The sequence below is a fragment of the Engraulis encrasicolus genome, chromosome 6, assembly GCF_034702125.1.
Source record: "Engraulis encrasicolus isolate BLACKSEA-1 chromosome 6, IST_EnEncr_1.0, whole genome shotgun sequence".
Lineage (NCBI taxonomy): Eukaryota > Metazoa > Chordata > Actinopteri > Clupeiformes > Engraulidae > Engraulis > Engraulis encrasicolus.
The window spans coordinates 38,592,734-38,610,217 of NC_085862.1; the positions used below are offsets into that span (position 1 = coordinate 38,592,734).

A 17,484-nucleotide genomic window follows, 5' to 3' on the forward strand; every position below is an offset into this window, starting at 1 on the left:
TTTTCTTACTAAGATTTATGATTTACAAATGTACAGACAGTGTATGTATCAAAAGGATCCGTAAATAGTGAGTGAATGATGAGTGTGTGTGTGAGAGAGAGAGAGAGAAAGAAAGAAAGAAAGAAAGAAAGAAAGAAAGAAAGAAAGAAAGAAAGAGAGAAAGAAAGAGAGAAAGAAAGAAAGAGAGAGAGAAAGAGAGAGAGAAAGAGAGAGAGAAAGAGAGAAAGAGAGAGAGAAAGAAAGAAAGACAGAAAGAGAGAGAGAAAGAGAGAGAGAAAGAAAGAAAGACAGAAAGAGAGAGAGAAAGAGAGAGAGAAAGAGAGAGAAAGAGAGAGAGAAAGAGAGAAAGAGAGAGAGAGAGAAAGAAAGAAAGAAAGAAAGAGAGAAAGAAAGAGAGAGAGAAAGAAAGAGAGAGAGAGAAAGAAAGAGAGAGAGAGAGAAAGAAAGAGAGAGAGAGAAGGAAGAGAAAGAAAGAGAGAGAGAGAGAAAGAAAGAGAGAGAGAGAGAAAGAAAGAGAGAGAGAGAGAGAGAGAGAGAGAGAAAGAAAGAAAGAAAGAAAGAAAGAAAGAAAGAAAGAAAGAGAGAGAGAGAGAGAGAGAGAGAGAGAGAGAGAGAGAGAGAGAGAGTGCGAGTGCGAGAGAGCTCATCCTACATGGGTAGTAATGCATGTGGTTAGGATGATTGAGTTAGAGGGGTACATGGCATATGCAGCATATGGTCACTGTGTGTGTGAGTCATTTATTGAGCAAATAGAACCCTTCAGGGACGGGTGGGCCAAGAGAAGCAGTAGGAATCATCTTTGAAATGTGCATCATGTGCAGACATGATTGTGGCACGTGGTAGTGGGGATTGCTCATGGAATATTGTTTGTGTGCGCGCGTGTGTGTATGTGTGTGTGTGTGTGTGTGTGAAAGAGAGAGCGAGAGAGACAGGGAGAGAAAGGGAGAGTGTGAGTGAGTGTGCAAATGATTGCAAGAGTGCATGTAAGAGTGTCCAAGTGAATATGTGTGTGCACGCACAGTCACTGGCCAATGGGATGTATAGAGGGAAAAAGCCCCACTGTGTATGCATGCGAAAGACACAAAGACATTGCTGCCATACCATGGTATGCATTTGTTCATGATGGCGCAGAAGCAGTTTGAAGTGCGGAGTGTGCTCGAGTGCCTGTATGTATGCGTGTGAGACTCTGTGTGTGTGTGTGTGTGTGTGTGTGTGTGTGTGTGTGTGTGTGTGTGTGTGTGTGTGTGTGTGTGTGTGTGTGTGCGTGCGTGCGTGCGTGCGTGCGTGCGTGCGTGCGTGCGTGCGTGCGTGCGTGTGCACTTGATCCCTGTCCCCATACCGTGGTATGTATTTGTTCATGATGGCGTAGAAGCAGTTGTAGAGATCACTGCGAGGCAGTTGCAGGCCCAGGAGGGGCTTGAGGAGGTGTGGCCAGCCCAGCTCCGGCGTGAACGCCACGTTACGAGACTTGCAGTAGAAGGTGATGACCGCCTCCACGTCTGCCACCAGGCCCCTGCTCTCCTCCTCGGGAAGCCCCAGCTCATCTGTGCGCACATCATTCAGGAAAAGGACAGGGACGGGGACCAGTATCAACAGAGAGAATCGAAGACAACTCCAATGTCCTAACTCCTGTCCTCGCTAAAGTGCTTGTGGCCTCGTGATGACGTCACAAGATGTCAATGACGACAAAATTTTAATTAAATATCTTGCAAAAGCGCAATTGAAAGGTCATTTTCTCATTTGCAATCAGGATGTTGAATGGGGATATGCAGGGGTGATAGTAAAAAAAAATCCTGAGCCTGAACTTTTTTTCCTGTTCCAATGGCGGACGGCGCGGGGGTCTCTCATACGTCACATACAAGGCCAATTTTGGGATGCTCATTTGAGATGCTTTCATTTTTGCCTCGTGTCTAGTGTTATTCACGAAAACACAGATGATTTTCATCTTGTTAGGCTATAGCCCTTAAGATTGACTGAAAGAAACTGGCCACGTTCAATTCTAGCTGTAAAAACGAATAGGCCTACCAACGAATGCAGTTAGAAAACCATTCTAGGCTTGTGATGTTGCAGTATAGTTATTGAGGTGGGTATTGAACCACAATGCAACATTTCAACACCAGAATGCATTTCTGAAAACATGGTAGCCCACATATTTTACCACATGAATTAACTCAAAGCTGCATAGGGGCCTATGTAGCAGCAGCCACACCCTAGGCTACAGGTCAGTAGGGGGCAATACTACAATAATACTATAATACTACAAAGTACAGTAACGACACTGTAATATAGGCTACTTTTCCTGTGTGCTGATTCATTTCATTTTCATTGGGGCATTGTTCATATAACTTGTCTACTTCCTGATATATTTTTAGATACTCATGGCCCCATGGTCTATCCATCAACCCCTGCCTTCCCGTTGTAGGGAGACGCCCTTTATTTACAGGAATATTTAGGGGACAAGCGCATAATTGGCTACATGTGTAGGCCCACGTTCACATCGCTAATTTCGGACTCCATAGATGTCGGAACCGGCTACCTGACTACTGTGTGACTACTGCGTGTCTTTCGCAATGGCTTGTCGTCAATTAAAAGACATGAAAACCACTCGTGCACACATTACAATGTATGAGTTGCAAAGATAACAACAGAAAACAACAAAAACAAAGACCGAATTAAACTACTTGAAAATAGCCCAGGGGCATGACAATAAGATGAACATTCGCTGCATGTCTAGGACACGGTGGCCTGGCCACATGAAATTCATGATGGGAGTGTCTGATATTGATCATTGCTCCCTGCCCGCGAGGAGTGCAGCTAAAGTATCACCCTTTTTTACAATAGAACTACCAGTGAGAGCGTTCAGGCAAGATAACCTGTGCATCGTGCGTGGAATTCAATTCGAGTACGCAGACAGGCTACGATGAGGGAGCGCGCGAGAGAGAAAGGGTGAACCTGTGCAAGGCTGTTCGAGTTTCACCCAGCACGACTGTGACAGAGCGCGCACTGGTTGGATCAGTCAGCAAAACTATTATGAACATCTCTCTGAAATCAGTTTTTGACACATGGTTTGTCTAGGAATGACGCAAAAGACCATCCTTCAATCAACAGTCCAAATCAATGCCAAAATCATTCTTAAGTGGTAAATTGTAAACCTTGATACATCCGTTATGCAGACTGGTCGATTCAATCCATTTCAAAGCAGTCACACACTAGTTGTGAAAATGTGAAACATTAGCGATCCAATTTCAAGCATTCCATGATCATTTGGACATGTTGCAAATGGTAGCCGCGGCTATTCCAATACAGACAACATAACGCAACGCATCAGCAAAAGTATCATGACTGGCATAGCCTAGCCTACCGTTTTCAGCATACAAACTTTTTCGAAAGAAACTAGGCCTACTTCTACCTCCATCAAAGTTTGTCAACATTGCACCGTCATTTAGCGCACATGAATGGGACAGCCGAGTCTATATATTCTCTCAATGATTTCCAAGCATGAGGCGACACGCCAACATACAGCGGGCAAATAATAACCAAATCGCCTTACCTTCAAACGTTGTCTTTATCACAAAACTTTACAAGTATTCCACTTACATCCACATGGTTTAACACACCCAAATCACAAAGCAAGCAAGCAAGCCATGCGGTTTTGTGCTAACATTGTATTGCTAATTTTTGCAATGCTGCTTCAGCTGCCAGTGGTGCTGGTGGTGAGTGACTCGAGACATATTTTTGTTTACATGTTACAGCTGTTAAGGTGTCGATGATACAATATTGTGGGCTGCTGCTCACTTTCACGTCTCTTACAACTGGATGTTGCGCGCTAATTTATTTTCACCGTACATTAATGAATGCCCACGCGATAATTTATCATTTTATTAATATTGGGGAAAGATTTAATTTTTTTCTACAGCCACCCTACGCCGGATTTCCGGCGCGGCGCCGGACTGCCATCACCCCTGGGATAGGTTGACAGTGGCAGAACTTTAGCATTTTCTCCATGGAGACAGGGCATTAGCGAAGCACGAGGCCATAAGCACAAGTAGAGGATGGTTATCAGGATATTCACAGAACCCTGTGTGACATCTTTGGCATCATTGTTTTAAGCGACAGATGCCAGACAGCAGGGTTTGGTGTAGAATACGACCAACACCTCAGGAAGATGTAAGTTGCACGTCGTCGTACACCTTACAGGTTTTGCAGATGTTATCACAGTCAAGAGTTATTCACTTCACTCAGTGCTGGTAAAAGAGGGTGTATAACGACTATAAAAAAGGGCAAGTTTACTTCAAGCTACGGCAAAAGAAGTCAAGTTCAGTTTTATGGTCGAGGCGCTCAGTCATGGAAGACATGGCAATGGGCAATATTAGTCTTGTTATTATTAATGTGCAAATGTTTAAAAAAAAAATGTTTTCATTTCATATACCACAAATATCCTGACTCAAATTCCAATGTGGCTCCAACACACATTTGATATTAAGGCTTAGGAAGATCAGATGACTTGAGATCAAATCTCAGCAATTTGATATCAAGTCATCTCATCTCTATATCTCACAGAATCTCTACCTGCTCCAACGCCAAACCCCCTTCTTGCCCCCGCACCCCACCCTATTCCTTGACGCCAGGCCAGGCTATATGCAATTAGCCTCGCGAGCCATCCTACGTACAGTCAATCCGGAAAGTATTCACAGCGCTGCGTGAAGCTGCACAGCGTGACTGACGATGACGAAAACGTCTGCGCCAATGGCTCTGGTCTGCGCTATGCTGTTGTTGAGTAACTGTCGGCGATTGGGTGAGAGCTGTCCAATCATTTTAAACCATAACTGAGTGCAAACTTCCCGCTTCCTGTAATCGCGTCAGATCACACAAATTCCAGACCATAAATACGAAATTAAATGGTAGTATTATGGGACGGTCAGGACCAGGCTAATATGTAATGGTAGTGGGGCAGCTCTTTTCATGCAGCAAGGTAGGCAGTCTGTAGAGAAGCCAGAGGTCGTGCTCAGCCCCCCTGCCCTTTGCCATCTGTTCAGCAGTCCATCCTTATCTCTCCAATATGAGGGTGCTTAGTAGACACAAAAGACGCTCCATCTCACTCCCTCTAGTTGTTTAGTATGCCTGGCCAGGTCAGCATTGGTTAAGAAGACAGCAGGTGGGTGATAAAGCCCACTAAGGCACAGTAGGGGGGGGTCGAGGGGGGCAGGGCACTGGAGCTTAGAGTGCACAGTCATCTGCACTTGATATCTTCGTACATCAATACCGTGGACTGCTAAACTGCTTAGTACTGGGAGACTAAAGATCTGCAACCGAGAACCGAGCTCAATCACGGCAATTAAAAAGAGCCACCACATGCACTTAGAGATAATTGCAGGGGGATCTGATGGAGCGAATTTATATAGGAGGGGAAAGGGGGGAAAAGTGCAACCAACACTGCAAACATCACACACTGGGTCTTGAGTATTTACAGAAAAAAATAGGCGGTTACAGAAAAAAAAAAAAAAAAAAGAAATTCTATTTTATAGATAATTATTCTCACCAAGCTATGTTATAGAAATAGAATGTGCAACTGGCACGATATTGGCAGTGAAATAATTGTGAAAATTAAGGACATTAGAAAGGGCAGGAGAGGTGATGGAGAGGTCTAGTCACCGATGAGCTGCTGGCTGCGGTTGTGGATGAGCGTCTGTTCGGGGAGGTCCAGGGAACCATCCCATGAGGACAGGCTGTCTCCCTTTCCGGCCACGTTCAGAGCAATCTGCCAACAGGAGAGAAGGAGGAAGAGGAGGAGGAGGAGAGGAAAAGGTAGATAGGAGGAGGAGAGGAAGAGGAGGATAAGGGTAGGAGGAGAGCAAGAGGAAGATGTGGATAAGTGGAGGAGGAGGAGAGGAAGATGTGGATAAGTGGAAGAGGAGGAGGAGGAGAGGAAAAGGTAGATAGGAGGAGGAGAGGAAGAGGAAGATGGAAGGGGGAGAGGGGAGGAGGATAGGAGGGGGAGGAGAGGAGAGGAGAGGAAGATAAGAGGAGGAGGAGGAGGAGTGTAGAGGAGTGAAGATGTTGGATGGGGAGCCAACCGTATCACAGGAGAGACAGGGAGGAAGTGAGTGAAACAGAAAGACGGGGAACAGGAGAGAGAAAGACATGGAGGATGGGAAAGGGAGAAGGAAGAAGAGATGAGGGAGGTAAATGGAAAAAGAACCAAGGAGGGAAAGGGCAAGGAGGGAATGGAAAAAAGTAGTGGCGGAGATGGGGACAAGAGAAGGTAGATAAGGTGTGTGTGTGTGTGTGTGTGTGTGTGTGTGTGTGTGTGTGTGTGTGTGTGTGTGTGTGTGTGTGTGTGTGTGTGTGTGTGTGTGTGTGACAGAGGGAGTCAGCGTGAGTTTTAAGGAAGTGAGAAAGGGTGTGAAAATGAGTCAGAATGAAGAGAGATAGATATGAATGTGTACATGAATGAGAGAGTGCAGAGTGGTGTGGTGAAAGAAAAAAAAAACAAAGGGATGGAAAAGAGACGAGGGAAAAACAAATCAAAACAGTTAATGAGAAACTGAGTACAGGGCTTAAGAGCAAAGACCTACACATCTTAGCGGAGAAAGAGAGCTTGTAGTACATTCTGAACTGATCTAAGCCTATCCTGATGGAGCAGACAGGACAGAGGCCAATCCTGCGCACACATGTCACTCCGCAGCCTGTGCCCTGATCAAAGCTGACCTGGATGGGTTGTGCTGTAATGAGCGAGCGATCAATACTGAAGCTCTATGCTCTCCTCTGGGACCGGCAGGGGATCGATGGCTGCCACTGGCTTGAGATAGCTTCCTCCTCTTGCACAAACACACACGCACACACACACACACACACACACATACATACTTTCTCTGCAGCAGTGCTTGACACTAACTTTTTCGCTTACCAGCCATTTTGGCTAGTGGTTTTCCTGACTCACTAGCCATTGGGCCTTTTCACTAGCCATAATTTTCTTAGCCATCATAGCAGCTTTAATTAATTATATAAAAGGCTGTAGGCCCTAATAATGTAATGTAGGCTAATATAATATATTATAGGCCTAATATAATATAATATAATATAATATAATATAATATAGGCCTAATGTAATGTAATGTAATGTAATGTAATATAGGGCAATTAGAATTGTTAGGCCTATTAACTGGTCCATGCATGCATGGTATGCAAAGAACAGATTTACTGATCTGAGGAATGGCATAGCCTATAGTATATTTAGGCTACCATGAAAATATTTTCGTATTTAATCTGGAGGGACTTCTTCATATCATATAGGCCTATCTGTGGAGGTCGCCGTCCAAATTCATGCGCAAAGTAGATAGCCTAAAGTCATTGCCAAGTTGGCCGGTCCTCGGACATGGATGTGGAATAACACCTCTTCTGGAATATTTGCTTATAAAAGTATCCACTAGAAAGCACACACAGATGCGGTAACTACAGAAGGGGCTACGACTTCCTTTCATTCCGTTTAATAGCCTAGTGAGTTGTAAAATACAAACGGGCGAGACGGGCACCTGCGAAGGGACATGCAATGGGATGCTTTTGTGCAGTCTGGAAGGCTACTACTGCGCGTTTTTTTAAGAACGGTTTGACAGCCGGGAACAACAGTACAAGAAACATGGAGGAATATTAAGGTATGAAGACACAGGCAAATCAGAAAATAATTTAAACCAAACATTATTAATGCCCCATGTGTCCTTGTCTTAACACTGCGCTAATGAGACTTTCACAAGAGTAAGACAGACTGACATGTTTTCATCTCGCTTTGGTAATTTTAATGACCACTACTACTAAGTATTGTAGCAATGACAGATCGCAAAACAGGTCAGTTGAGATGAACTTCGCTACTTTATTTTCACGTGAAGGTTTCCAGTGACATTTCGAAGCGCATGCTGATGTCCCGGTAGCTCGCTGTCACTCCTCTTCGCAAGACTAGCTCTAGGCCTATCAGATTCCTGGCTTGCGTGAGACACAGGTGACACGTGACACAGGTGCTTCATGGGTATTGTAGGCTCGCGAAATCGCATTGTATTGCTTTTGTAGCAAAGACGGTCCGAAGAAAAAAAACTACAAAATGCGGTGCCTCATCATTCAGAATAGTAACGGACCCGCCAGAATGGCTAGTGAACCTTCGGTATCTACTAGCCAACGCCGACTTTCACCCGCATTTGGCTACCTGGCGTGTGTTAGTGTTAAGCCCTGCTCTGCAGGCTCACACACACTCACACTGAGACAGACAGACCTGTTTCTGTCTCTGACTCAAACACACACACACACACTCAGGTGCATTCATACACACATGCACACACATAGGCGCGCCTGCCTGTGTGTGTGTGTGCATGCCGCAAGATTTTATAAATAACTACTCCGCCTGTCTCATCTCATGCACTCAGATCACACTTGCATGAATATTTCACATGCCCTTCACAGCCGACACACACACACACACACACACACACACACACACACACACACACACACACACACACACACACACACACACACACACACACACACACACACACAGCGTTACAATATGCGGCCTTGCCGCCTCCACTTGTGCTTGTTTCCTCGCCCCGCCTCCTGGCCCCTCCTCAGTGGAGAAAACCATAAACTTTCCCAGCAGTCAGCCTAGCCACAACAACTTTTGAGGGAGTGTTTTTCATTCACCATCCCATTTGCAAATGAGAAAAAGAGTTTACAATTGAGCTTTTGCAAGATATTGAAATATAATGCTGTTGTCAGTGATGTCATCATGACATATTACTTCCTGGTACGAGGAAACAAGCACAAGTGGAGGAGGCAAGGCCGCATATTGTAACGCACTCACACACACACACGCACACAGTCCTTGTGTTCTTCCTTCTTCCTTCCTGTGTCATGTGGTTCCTGTTCCCTTACCTTCCATAGCTTGGCCCTCTCGGCCGGGGGCAGGTCCTGGGGCTGCAGCAGGGCCCCGTCAGCCTCCAGCTCAGCCTCCAGCTCACCCAGCGGAGAGTCCAGAGCCTCCGACAAGTCCTGGTCCCTTGGAGAGAGAAAGACAAAGACAGAGAGAGAGAGATTTTACTACATGTACTTTCACTACATATCAGATGTCGAATTGCGATCCCGATCCCAGAATTTGGTAGCCTAGAAATCTAGACGCCCCTAGCGACCGCAAATTGAAATATTTGAAATCATTCACTTCATTGGAATGCTCTTTGATTGCAAAATGCTGGTAACCATAACACCTGTAGCTGCAAATATCAACAGCTATACAAGCGTCCATCCACCATATCAGCTTCTATGCTCCAAATTTTGCCAAACACTAGAAATCTGTAATTTATTTTTATTTCAGTGGTTCCTTCACAGTTGATCAGGACTATGGATGGAGGGAATTATGGCATGAAATTCTAGACTTTCTTTCAATGGAGGTACCGCGCCTTTGAACTTGATGCCTGGTGGGTGCGTAGGTTCCAGTGGATTAACTTGAAGCAATGAAGGGGAACTCGCACACCGTTCATTCGGCAGAACGGTGTTCGAGTTCCCCTTCATTGCTTCATGAAATTCTAGACTGAAATGGGGGTAAGCAGGATAGTGCCCTTTGAGGTAATCAGTTTCATGGGCATAAATGGTTCGGTGGAGGGGGAACATGCTCCCAGCTAGCCATTATTTATATGGAGCTGGTGAAGTCGCTGGCCATTCTGCCTCATTTAACTGGCATGGTTATCCAGAATAGCTTACAGCGATTTAGTTAAATGGACATCGCCTCCTGAGGCAATGAGGGCTTATGTGCCTTGTATCAAGGCATCCATCCATCATGCGATCATATCAAACCTGCCATCAAGGGTGTAGGATAGTTTTCAGTGCTAGTAGAGGAATTGAAACTGCAAATTTACATCTGCTGATGAACTACCTTCTTGCCAGTTATGCCTGTGTGCCATAAAAATAGCCAAATATGTAATTTAAATTATACTATTGACCTTACTTTTCTGCCGTAAGCTCAAAAGATGCTGTATTACACTTACTCTATGAGCATTTTGGATAACTTGTGTGTTTATTAAACTGTTGTTCAAAATTTTACTTTTCAACAGGGGTGTACTCATTATTGCTGTGCACTATACATAATATGTCTGTTTTCTTTAAAATGTAAGACATGAATAAAAACTAAAAAAAAAAATGTAGGCCTAAAATATTGCAATACGGATCACTGTATGGGGATGCACATGTATCGTGACCCTTGTATTGGGATGTGTATCGTATCGCGAGGTGGCAATACCCACCCTTGGCCCTTATACATTGGTAATAGTTACTGCATGAGGTCTGTCATAACCCTGAATACTCAAGGGTCAGACGCATTGACGCAACACTGGCCAGCAGTTAAAAGAGAGATATGGACCTTGACCTATGAAAAACGAGATCATAAACTAGCCCACAAATGTCCAAGCCCACTGCAACAATAAACTGTGTGAAGGCATCAGCCAGTGATTAAAGCAAAGTCCAGACAGAAGCTTTGATAAGATCTACAATAGCCGGTGATGATGACCGAAGCACACAATGCTTCCAACACAAATGTTAACCACAAAAGGTTAAAGTTCACATCCTCAAGTCAAGAGAAATATAACAAAACAGGGGCGCACCTTGCATCAACTGTGTTTTTTTTTTATTTCCTATTGCACAAAAGCAATAAAAATACACTGCAAGGTGTGCTCCTTTTTCGCTATTTTCAGTCAATCCTTTCAGCCAGCATCCTTACGTCATTTAATGACTACTGAAGTAAAGATCGCTCACCCAGCCACAATTCACATCCTCAACAGGTTATAAGGGCAAAATGTAAACACCCTGTGTGCAGCCGAGCTAAAATTAATAACCAGCCACCCGCTAACTCAACCTGCTATGAGTGGGCCAATACAAGGCCTGCCAAGCTAACTCCGATGATCCCCTGGAGCTTCTGTCAGGGGAAAACAGCGCCCATGGGGATCAGCCTGATGGCTGTCCACAAAGGCTTAGTGGCAGCTCCTGTATACAAGCAGAGCGCTGGGCCATAATGGGCTCTCCATAAGCTGCAGTGACGAGCGGCAAGGGGCGGATTTGAGCTGAGGGCAGGAGGTGGGCGGGCAGCGCAAGAGATCTCAATAGAGGAGGAGAGGAGAGGAAGAGGAGGAGAGAGGAGAGGAGAAGAGGAGAGGAAGGGAGAGGAGGGGAGGGCAGAGGAAGGGGGAACAGGAGGGGAGAAAAGAGGAGAGGAAGAGGAGAGGAAATGAGAGGAAAAGAGGGGAGAGGAGGAGGGAGATAGGGGGTTAGAGGTAGAGGATAGGAAGAGATGGGGGAAGAGAAGGAGAGAGGACAAGAGTAGGAGGGGGAGGAGGTGTCTGTATCTATGAAGTGGGAGAGGGGAGGAGGGGAGAATAAGTCCAGCACAGCGTACGGTTGCCGTGGTAGTGAAGCTACTTGACCCCTGAGAGAGAGAGAGAGCGAGAGAGCGAGAGAGCGAGAGAGCGACAGACAGACAGCAAAAGTGAGAGCGAGAGCAGGAAAGTCTCCCAAAGTGCGGAAGGAAGTCCAAACAAGGAGCAGTGTTCAGGGGAAGTGGAGTGTTGGACATAGTCACACAGACAGACTGTCCCAAGAGTTCACCCCACACCTCCCAGAGACTGAAGACACACCGTACAGTTCCACTGAAAAGGTGGACTGGCCATTTTAGGGCAGGCTAGACATAGTGTCCCTCCGAGCCTCCCATAAATATAACCAAACAAGTCTTCATACATGTCAGCTATATTTGAGAGAGGGAAAGTACATATTTAACATAAGTACATATTTAAGTGTGTGCATATGTTTTACTCTCTACCAGTTACATTTAATGTCATTATACAGGGTTTCTCCCTGCACTTAAGGCAGCCACCTTGAAAACAAACAGCTTATCACCTTGACTAGGTTCCCTGACAAGATCAAATATTTTGTTTTGTGATAAAGCTGCTTCACCAGAATGTGTGTACTTTTCAGAGTATTCATACCATATCTAATTTAACTATTCACAATAGACTTTCAATTGATAATCACGTCTCTGATCCTGGATAACCACCACCACTTGACTAATGAAAATTCTGCAGAAAACAGTTTTCTATTTAAATGTTCTCTACGCAAGCGGACGTGGTGAGTCAACCTTGATCACAAAGAGGAACAGGCCATAGATTTGAAACAACAGCAAATTTCCAGTGAGAATGAAGAGCAGCAAGCTAAGCTTATGCCCCGTCTTCTATACCTCATTACATTCACATGCTTGTCTCGAAAAAAAAACATGGAGGTGTTGACAGGGGGGAAAGCAGCCTCTCTCTAACTCTAGCTAACACACAGAGGAACAAAATGAGATTTGAGAGAGAGTGCGTTTAGTGACTTAATGGCTCCCTGGCCGGTGACAGGGACCGAGGGTTGACAGCTTGAGGTATGGAGACAATAAACCGAGTGAGTGATGGAGTCAGAGGGTGGGGTAGAGTCACGGAGAGCTACTGAGCCATTCAGCCGATTGGCCAAGTGTATTCAATGCTGAAAGGATTTTTAGTTTGAAAAAACCTAACCCACGAAACAAAGCACAGCAAACCACAGGATCAGTAAAATATCACACATTAGGCTTTTCTGGAATAACTATTTCTACTTTTGGTGTGTACAGCATGTGATTTTGAGCTGGGAAAGGTTTTTTTCATTTAAACCATTTCATTGGGTAGTCCCCTTGACAGTGCATATCATTGAGTGATCAAAATGCAATCACAGAAATGGAGTTTGCGGTAGTTCTGCCAGGAAGACGAAAGTCACGTGCGCATTTTGCGGAGCCAATCAGCGGTCGCCATTTCCTCTATAGTGACGTGTCTAACTCTCCTCTCTCGCTTGCTCAGGTACGGCTGGTTCAAAATCGCCTCCACCATCCCCACCACCACCAGGTTGGTCCAGTCTTCCTGTCCGGGGGGTTAAAGGTCCAGTTCCTGCTGCACGGCTACAGCACGCTCTCCTGGATCTGCTGGCGCAAGACCCGGGCTGATGATTGGACCTACGCCAAAGACTGTCTACCTTCTGTCAATTCTATGTCAACAATGTTAACATTAAATCATTTAAAACTAATTCTTCTCTCCGGAGTCTTTCTGGCTGAACTGACTTTTCAATATCTTAGGTTATGACGAAGACAATGGTGTGAGAATACAATATGGAAACGAATTACTTATTTGCAGCCTCAGTAACACGCAACAACTAGCAAACTGTTGCAAATGCTCTCCATAATATTCAATATGAATAAACCAAGGCCTTTACCAACACCTGTTCGTGTACAACACTATGGGTGCATCCCAATATGTGACCTTGCCTCCTCCACTTGTGCTTGTCTCCTCGTCCCGCCTCCTGGCCCCTCCTCCGTAGAGAAAACGATAAAGTTTCCCAGCTGTCAGCCTCGCCACAACAACTTTTGAGGGACTGTTTTTCATTCACCATCCCAATTGCAAATGAGAAAAAGACTTTACAATTGAGCTTTTGCAAGATATTGAAATATAATGCTGTTGTCAGTGATGTCATCATGACGAGAAGCAAGTGGAGGAGGCAAGGTCGCATATTAAAACGCACTCATTAGCTTGTGTGCCTCTCAGTGAAACATTTCCTTCTGCTGCAGTCTGTAATTTCTTGGTGCATGTTCAAATGTCACCTGCAGGTGTGTGCTCAAACACAAGCTCAGGCTTGCTGTGTGCTGTCTGCAGATGGATCGAGTGGCCTGTAGCTGTGTGCTGCTGCTGTTGCTGCTGCTTAGGGAGCGCGTGGTGGACAGACTGCCGTGTAACCTGAGACAGGCCTGATGCATTGCACAGAGAGCAGTTGCACTGACTGTGAGTGTGCTTTGAGGATGAGAGAGAGAGAGAGAGAGAGAGAGAGAGAGAGAGAGAGAGAGAGAGAGAGAGAGAGAGAGAGAGAGAGAGAGAGAGAGAGAGAGAGAGAGATTTTTTGACCAATTTCAAACATTTACTGGTACTTCAAAAAACAAGCAGGGCCGTACAGTACAGCAACATTTCTTTAAAATAGGGGGAAAAGTGAAGTCACAGACCAACAGTCCTGAGAGAGTGTGAGAGCACAAGAGAGGGAAAGAGAGAGAGAGAGAGAGACACACAGAGAGAGCGAGATAGAGCTGCATTTGGGCTCTCTCAGTAACCCTCCAGTCTATGGTGCATACGGCATATCCATCTGCCAGTGAGGAAAAAGTAAACAAAACCTACGCTCATGAAAGCTCGACAGCACATTTCTCTCTTCTCTCCCATCTCCTTATTTGCCTACTCTCCACTATACTCAATGCATCTTTATCAGTCAACAGGTAAGCTTACTGTCTACAATAGTCTGACCATGTCCTGCTTTCGAATTTGTACGTTCTTTCACAATCTCTACCTCTTTCAGTCTTTAAAGAAAAAGCTTAACTTGCGGTCGGCTCCCTTTCAGTGGTTATGGAAAGGTAAATTGCTGGCTTCATCTAATACAGTCCTCTAGCGTACTAGTCATCACAGCCATCTCGCATGGATGAAAAGTCTTTGCTTACCATTCTAGTCAGTACTACTAACACCAACTCAATCCCCAACCGGGCAGACTTGGTGAGATGTAGATCAGACTTAAGTTCGGTATCTGGCCTGCAGTCATGCACACTTCTGAGTTTAACAAATAATGAGGAACCAGTAAGACAGGATTTGAAAGACTATTCTGGGTGTGCGGAGGGTCTGGCAATCTAAGATCAGGACTAGGAGGCAGAATAATGATTTTAGTATCATCTCCAGTAAGACAGGCAACATTTTGCTGAGGACTTGTCTCCTGTAACTAATTCACTGTTCAATGTTCCAAATCGCCTTGGTTTTCATTCTGCACTTGATTATTGTCAAACAAAGAGAAAGAAGCAGGCAAGGAAGCTCTCACAATGCACTTTCCATCACACACACACACACACACACACACACACACACACACACACACACACACACACACACACACACACACACACCAAGTAAAACTGAAAACACTTGATTATGCTCACAATCTCCACACAGCTGTGCGTCTACTCCATTCCAAGCACGCCTTACAAACAATAGCGCAACATCAATGATGATGATGATGGACAATACGTCCGACAAGAACACCACCACATTCTTGGCAGGGTGCGTCAGTCAACACACCGACGTCATTTACACATCAGTTTTTAGCCATGTCAAATATAAAATATAGAGCGAGTTTTGATATTCGCTGATGACAAAAACAAAGGCTTTGGACAGACTTGGAACAGTGCGCAGCACTACATCATCGTTGTTTTAGCCTCGATTCGAAAGTAGCATCTCGGATGAAAGGTAATTTAGTTGGTTGTTACTGTCAAAAATGTGCACTTGGGCTGGACTGGTTGTCAGATATCAGACAAATTACTAGTTGTACCCGGTGTACCCTAACCAGTGGTTGTAACAGTTCAGTTCTTGCAACTTCTAAATGTTGAAGAAACTCCCACAAAGCTGTGTTATGAGTTTATCCGTAAGGCATAATCGTAGGATGCATACTTTCTGACTTGCCAAAGTAGCAATCACATGACGTTGGTTATTACGGCTAAAAACACTCTAGTTGCTCTGTCGTGTCTTAATTAGCTTGCCAACTGAATCCTACTGCGCTACATCTGGTGCTGAGGTTGGTTATTTCATCTCAGATGTTCGACGAAAAAGCCGATGTAAATGCCAAACACTGGAGACGGAAGACTAACTATACCTTTTGATTAAAAGCTCGACTAAATTACAAAAATGCTCGGCTATTGTTGTAAATAAGGCGTTTGGTGCACTTAGTGATATAATCCATCGATTCTTTTAAACCTGGCCGATTGGCTAGTATTCTTCAAACACAAGACACCGAGCTAACGTCAGCTAGCCCAGTGGAAGCATCGCTCGATTTCTGTAAGCTTTGTCCAATCACCTAAAAAGACATCATATGGACAACACGCGTTTAAATCCGCCTATTTTGTATAAATACAAGCGAAACTCACTTCAATCCACACATAAAGACAAAACCAACACATAAAATGTTAAATATTATTCTCCTACCAGCTGCCGTCAAGAACTTCCTCTCCAGCATCCGCCATTGCTGTGTTGACGTCCACGTCAAAATTGCCGTAAACATGAAGACCGTGTCGCGCTTGTTAAAAGCCACTTGTTGCCTTTGAGAATGTGTCCCTCCATCCATCCATAGGTCTGTGAATAATGTATCCTTATTTTGTATCCTTATTTTCGCGTGGAAGGATTTGAAATACAATGTTACATGTTTCTTCGTTTTTGTTTTCTTGTGCAATTGTAATCGAACACTTAATTTTGGTTCATAAAGTACACAATGCTTTATACAAATGGAGAATGATAGGAAAATGTGGCCTATAACCCTTTAATATAGATTTTATTTTTACTTAAAAATACTTTGCAAATAAAATACGCATTAACAAAACAATTTGAGACAAATAAAAGCAAAATAGAGCCTTCATATCAAAGGAAAGAGCCATGAGACAGACTACAAATGCTTTCACAGATCAACCCAATACAGCAAAATAAAAAAGGTTCAACATGCATACCTTAAAAGACATGGATGCCATCAAATTGATATGCTTTGTTTACTGGGTGCTTGTCAATCCTGTTGCCTTATCTTTACTTTAAAATTACATTAACATCATACAACAAACAGTAACATTTAAAAGAAATCAATTTGTAAAATTTGAATAGGTTTTGGAAAAAATAGGCTATATGTTTCTTACAATAAACTAATTCAGCTTATGGTCATGAACAATCATTTGTCATGAAATTGAATCTATGATTCAGTCATGAATTCGAAGCATGCATCGAATGGTTTCTCTGTATATTAAAACCTGGTTCAAAACGTGACTACTTTCATCCAACATTCTGCAAGAGACAGGAATTTTCAAGTGCATTACAGGCTGCACAACAATATTTTTCACATGCATGGGAATAGCCTTTTCTACACATCAATACATCAAATGTTTATGTGACCCTTGCAGTGGCCTCTGGAAAAGGTGAAGTTGGAGCACAGCTTTTCGTTTCCCTTGTTGAAATGAAACAGTCTGGCAGCACCACCATAATCCAAAAGCAGCCGTATGTAAGATGGACAATGGCAAGCTATTGAGAAGTAAGAGCTTAGTGAAGGTTACAGTGCTGGCAGTGATATTAGTGGAAGATTAAGTATGCAACTGCTCATAGGTATGGAGAAGAAATGTGATTAATCTCAAGACTTTTGATAGAGTACTTTTCTTCTTTAGGAATCTTTAAAAGAAGTGTTAGCAAAAGGCAATATCTAACCAGAGCGACATCCCTCTGTGGGTATTCTCTTCGGAACACATGCCTATGTTCACGTCTGTTTCACAAGCACTGGTCACTTTGAAGGAAGGATGAAAGTCAGGATATCTTTGCCTCACATCCAATTTTTACATAAGGCTTCATTGTTCAA

At 44.1% G+C, this 17,484-nt stretch overlaps 1 protein-coding gene across 3 annotated transcripts in view; it reads right to left on the reverse strand.

The window, feature by feature from the left end:
- The window catches only part of tbc1d23 (TBC1 domain family, member 23), a 32,560-nt gene extending 16,428 nt beyond the window's left edge, over positions 1-16,132 (reverse strand). For all 3 annotated transcript variants that reach the window (XM_063201545.1, XM_063201543.1, XM_063201542.1), the window contains exons 1-4: positions 16,083-16,132; positions 8,920-9,043; positions 5,653-5,758; positions 1,340-1,544 (exon numbers count right to left, since the gene is read on the reverse strand). In XM_063201545.1, coding sequence (XP_063057615.1) covers positions 1,340-1,544; positions 5,653-5,758; positions 8,920-9,043; positions 16,083-16,120 — 473 coding nt within the window. In that variant the 5' untranslated portion in view covers positions 16,121-16,132. The remainder of the gene's footprint in view (positions 1-1,339; positions 1,545-5,652; positions 5,759-8,919; positions 9,044-16,082) is intronic.
- Between the last annotated feature and the right edge of the window lie 1,352 nt (positions 16,133-17,484).